This window comes from Triticum dicoccoides, chromosome 7B, assembly GCF_002162155.2.
Source record: "Triticum dicoccoides isolate Atlit2015 ecotype Zavitan chromosome 7B, WEW_v2.0, whole genome shotgun sequence".
In the NCBI taxonomy this organism is placed as follows: Eukaryota; Viridiplantae; Streptophyta; class Magnoliopsida; order Poales; family Poaceae; genus Triticum; species Triticum dicoccoides.
In genome coordinates, this window is record NC_041393.1 from 656,715,337 (window position 1) to 656,721,012 (window position 5,676).

At 44.5% G+C, this 5,676-nt stretch overlaps 1 protein-coding gene across 1 annotated transcript in view; it reads left to right on the forward strand.

Annotated features, from left to right (window-relative positions):
- The window catches only part of LOC119342189 (inorganic pyrophosphatase 2-like), a 25,587-nt gene extending 20,750 nt beyond the window's left edge, over nt 1-4,837 (forward strand). Inside the window, exons 2-4 of the mRNA XM_037614031.1 lie at nt 3,409-3,534; nt 3,780-4,115; nt 4,201-4,837. Coding sequence (XP_037469928.1) covers nt 3,409-3,534; nt 3,780-4,115; nt 4,201-4,608 — 870 coding nt within the window. The 3' untranslated portion in view covers nt 4,609-4,837. The remainder of the gene's footprint in view (nt 1-3,408; nt 3,535-3,779; nt 4,116-4,200) is intronic.
- The last annotated feature ends 839 nt before the right edge of the window (nt 4,838-5,676 follow it).

The window sequence follows — 5,676 nt, forward strand, 5'->3', positions numbered from 1 at the left end:
TCTTCTTCTTCTTCTTCCTCCTCTTCTTCTTCCGCTTCTTCTTCCTCTTCTTCTTCTTCTTCTTCTTCTTCTTCTTGCAAAACTTGATGGTCAAAGTCTGGAGTTATAACTTAAAAAAAAGAAATGTCGACGTGCAATTAGTTTTGGCATAACAGAAGAAGTCCGGAGTTGTAATAAGTTATTAAAAATAAAAAAGAGGTGCAATGCTCGTTAATTTGCTTCAAGCCATTCGGAATAGTGTAAACTGCACTGCGCATAGCTCCATGCAGTCTACCGTATTCCTGAAGGCTTGAAGCTAAGCAACGTGAGCATTGAGCCTCTTCTTCATCGTCTCTGCACTCAGGGCTTATAAACCGCTCCTAGTCCCTCTCACTTCGCGAGGTGAGACTAAAAAACAGCTTGCCATAACCTCATTAGTACCGGTTCGTGGTACGAACTGACACTAAATGGTGGTGGTGGGGCCATAGCCTGACCGCAGGCTGACACAGCCTCTTTAGTACCGGTTCGTGGCACGAACCGGTACTAAAGGTTCGCCACGAACCGGTGCTATTGATCGCCGCCACGAACCGGCACTAGTGTACACATTAGTGCCGGCTGAAATTCCAACCGGCACTATTATGCTTCACATTTGACCCTTTTTCTATTAGTGGATGTGGAGGATGGACTCCGGAGCCAAGTCATTGAATTCCAACCCATAGTAAAACATGAGCCTCCTCACGAAGGGATCCGTCGGGAAGCCTAAACCCCGACGGAGGTGAGACACGAACACGACGCTCTCGCCAAGCTCGGGAGTAGGAATAACTTGCCCTCGGGCAGGCAGCCTATGCGAAATCTCGTAGGTTAAGTACCTGGCGTCTCTTAGCTTTAGCGCGTCCTCTTCCGTGACGGAGGAGGGCATCCACCGGCCTCGTAGGTCGGCGCCGGACATTGTCGAAGATCGAAGGTACCCGAATATGGAGCCCTGGGTGTTGGAACTCGGGGCGAGGGGCGGATTCGATAGAGGATTGAAGGAAAAGAACGGGCCTTAGTCTCATTATAAAGAGGAAGAATACCAAGAGCCGTCCCCGTGACCGTTTGGAACCCGCCTTCGATGGAGGGGGCGTGGCAACGGGCGCGGTTGGGCATGATGCATGTCATCCCTACGGATGGAGTGGATCGAGAGTGCACACATGCATACAGGGCCGTACCTAAGAAAACGGAGGCCCGATGCAAGACCAAAACATGGGCGGTCAGCCTTTTTATTTAATTTTTCTTATGCTTGTCCATATCATTATACATACACTTCCCAATCTTCCTAAAAAAACATACACTTCCCAATTCCCCTCCGGAAAAAACATACACTTCTCAATTCTGAAGACATTGCAAAAAAGTAAAACAAGGAGACATATAAAAACTGAACATATAAGAAAATTTGGAACAAAGCGACATTAGACTTATGTGAAAAGCAAACTATGGGGCGGCATTTGGCGACCAAGAACTCATAGACTCCAACTGTGATCCAAGCTCCAGCTCATGTTGATTCACGCAGGTCACAAGGGCCGGCAACTGACAACAAAGGAGGCTGAGAGTAACATTATTCTGCAGGCCAGCCAATTTGCGATATGAGAATAACATAACACCAAATAAAAGGATGGAGGATTGAAAATAGGACATTGCCTCTTTTGTTGTTCATAGGAACATTATAGTATTTGGAGAAGTCGTGACGAATTAATAGATGGGGGATTCAAAATGAAACTTAGCAAAAACTGAAGGTTGATGAGGATTTAAGATTTGAGAAAGGGGAATTGTGCATCGGGACAGAGGAAGATGAAAAGCAAGAGAGAGAGCCATAGGAGAGGAGAGGCTGGACAATTAATTTGTGCAAGTTCCAATGTATGGTTGGTTAATTTAATTCATTGTTTTTTAGAGAGCCACGTGAGAGGAGAGGCTGGATAATAATTTGTTCAAGTTTCCATGTATAGTTGGCTGATTTAATTCATTGCTTTTTGAGAGAGATTGAGAGCCATATGAGAGAAGAGGCTGGAATTTAATTTGTGCAAGTTCCCATGTATAGTTGGCTGATTTAATTCATGGCTATTTTTTTGAGAGAGAGCCATAAGGCTGGTCATAGTGGGAGTAACATAGGTAGTAACTTAGGTGCCACATAAGCAAAAATGATGAGGTGGCAAGTAGTTAATGAGGAGAGAGGCAAATAGAGTAACATAATATGTTACCATTACATAGCGCTTTCCAATGCAAAATGAGTCTACAAAGTAATAAATGAAGACATGTATATTACCACATATATGATACTACCCACTATGAAGGTAGTAACATAGACTAGTAACATATGCATGTTACTAGTCTAAGTTACTCTCCACTATGAGCAGCCTAAGAGAGAAGAGGCTGGATAATTAATTTGTGCAAGTTCCCGTGTATAGCTGCCTTTTTTGAGAGAGAGCCATAGGAGAGAAGAGGTTGAATAATTAATGCGTGCAAGTTTTCATATATGTAGTTGGGAGTACCTAGAACTCATCTAGATGAGATATAGTTTGGTCTCATTCACTTTGAAAATAAGAACAGATACAACCCATGTCAGCACACACGCATCTTATAGCATCACATCCAATGGTTATGAAAGGTGAATGAGACCAAATTATATCTCATCTAGATGAGTTCTAGCAAAACTAAATAAAAAGATGGGTGATCGAAAATAGAATGTTGCCTCTTTTGTTGTTCATAGGAACTTTATAGTATTTGAAGAAGTCGTGAAGAATTAATAGACGGGAGATTCTGAAAGAAACTTAGCAAGAACTGAAGGTTGACGAGGATTTAAGATCCGAGAAAGGGGAATTGTGCATCGGGACAAAGGAAGATGAAGGGCAAGAGAGAGTCATATGAGACGAGAGGCTGGATAATTAATTTGTGCAAGTTCCAATGTATGGTAGGTTAATTTAATTCATTGTTTTTAAAGAGAGCCACATGAGAGGAGAGGCTGGATAATTAATTTGTTCACGTTTTCATGTATAGTTGGCTAATTTAACTCATTGCTTTTTTTTTGAGAAAGAGAGAGCCATATGAGAGAAGAAGACTTGCATGCTCTTTTCCCATGCTCCCATCCGTGCTCCTTCTAGCAGAAATTTTTGGGTGATCGATGGACTGCTGAAGCAATTAAGACATGGTTACACACACAAATTTGCGCACATCCATCCATCCAAAAAGAAAAGGAAAAACGTTGCTTCGTAGTCTGGGCCTTGGCCTCCAGGCTCCAGCGTGCTTGGGCGGCTATGGCTGCATCAATCATGAAAGGAAGGAGAAAAGAAAAGAAAAAAGAAGAAGAAAAAACAGAGAGCAATCAGAAGCAGAAGAAGAGGTGGTCGTGGTCTGATTTCCCCTTTGGCTGCTGGATCCATCCATGACGCCGGCGTGGTGGTCGTCTTCGACTTCGACAAGACCATCATCGACTGCGACAGCGACAACTGGGTCGTCGACGCCCTCGGCGCCACCCAGCGGTTTGACGAGCTCCTGCTCCACCTCCCATGGAACTCGGCCATCGTAAGCCTCTGTTTGTTCGCATCGTACCGTATGTGATGCCTTTTTCTGTCGCAAATGCACCTGGTAATCGTTCCAATAATGATTGCTCTGGTCTTAGATATCCCTTTACGACCTTTTGCAAACCAAATCTCAGCAGCTGCAGTGCGTATTTCACTCACAATATTTAAATTTTCGTGTAGTGCGTGCGCACGTAACGAAGAAAGGCCGCGGTTTTTTATTGAATTGTTGCGTTCTTTTTTAAAAAGGACGCCATGATGGGCGAGCTGCACTCGCAAGGCAAAACTATCGACGAGATCGCGGGCAGCATCAGGACGGCGCCTCTGTCCCATCACGTCGTGGCGGCCATCAAGGCCGCACAGGCTCTCGGCTGCGAGCTGCGGATCCTCAGCGACGCCAACGCGTTTTTCATCGACACGGTCCTTGCGCACCACGGCCTGGCCGGCTACTTCTCGGAGATCAGCACCAACCCGGCCAGCGTCGACGCCGGCCGCCTCAGGATCACCCCGCACCACGACTTCCGTCATGGCTCCTGCAGCAGCCACGGCTGCACCCTCGCCACCTGCCCTCCCAACATGTGCAAGGTGACGCATCAGACACTTTCGTTAACGCGTTGCTAGATTTCACTGTATCTTTTTTTGCCTCAACATTTTGGTGTGCAAAATTCAGGGCAAGGTGATGGAGGGGATGCTGCAAGAACTGTCGGCGGCGGCGGCGGCGGCAGGGATGAGGAGGCCGAGTAGAGTGGTGTACCTCGGCGACGGTAGGGGCGACTACTGTCCCACCCTAAAGCTGGCCGAGCGGGACTACATGATGCCCAGGAAGGGCTACCCCGTGTGGGACCTCATCGCCGGCGACCGGCGGGCCGTCCGCGCAGACGTGCACGGATGGGCCGACTTCAAGGACCTGGAGACGGTGCTGCTTGACATCATACACGAATGCGCCGCTGCCGCCATGATGGAACAAGACGGCGGCGATCAGGCGGTGGTGGGCATGGTGGTGCCAGAGTGCCGTGCCCTTTCGGCTCCCAAGATGGCGATGGCAGTTCTCCCCAAAGCAATTCATGCGCCCAACTGACACGCATCTTTGCCAAACAATATGGACGTTTGGAGACTGGATGGAAGCATGGGAGATATAATGGCTTTCCCAACGTAAAGTAGAAAAACTATACTGCTCCTGGTTCCTTACGTCTACAGCAGTAGCTTAAGTGTGGGACATGATTAGCTCGATCATACTTCTCTTGGAACTGGAAGCCAATGGAAGGAACCAGGAGCAGTATTAAAATGTTCATGACCCAAATTATCAAGGGGTAATAACATTTTTCGATTTAGCTACATGTCATTCAGCTGATTTTTTGATTTTGGGTCAGTCGAATTTCTGGCTGTTGGATTTGTGCTTTGAGATGTGTGCTTTAGTTTTTTCCACTTCTGTATTTTGTGTTGTGTGGGGCCTAGTTGAAATCGACTGACCGTTGTTTCTGGTCAGTCCAAGCTTGGGCGCCTGTTTTGCTTGCTTTGTTTTGTTCAGCAATAAAATCGTGCCTGTTTGGCTCGTGTTTGTTTTATTATTTTCAGTTCATTTCTTCTTAACGGGAAACCAATGACGCTAATTCATGGTTTCTTAGAGAACTTAACTATTTTAATTTTGTTTAAGTTTTTATTTCATTTTTTATTCTTTAAGGGTAATACCACTACCTTTAATTCATTCCTACTTAGGATTCTTTTTTGTGGAATTTCACTATTTGTGCTTATTCTTGCATACTATAAAAAAAGCGCAATTTCTATTCAAATCGCTTGCAAATTTTGTCATTATTGTTTTTTCTCTTTCTTTCTTCTTAAACGGTAATACCCATACCAGTAATTCATTATTTTGGTCTAGAGAAGTAGAGACACCGTTGATCAAATAACAATGACACTAATTGATTTGTTCTTTAGAAAAAAATTCTTTTTGCAAAACATTGACTATTATGTGTTTATTCTTGCTTATTATAACAAAAGACTATTTATGTGCAAATTTGTGCAAATTTTGTGATTATTTATTTTTAGCTTTTTATACCATTTTCTTTCCTATTTTATGGTATTTTTGCTTCATTTTTAATTTCTGTTTTCTGTTTCTATGGGTTTTATTTTTCCCCTTTTCTTTCCT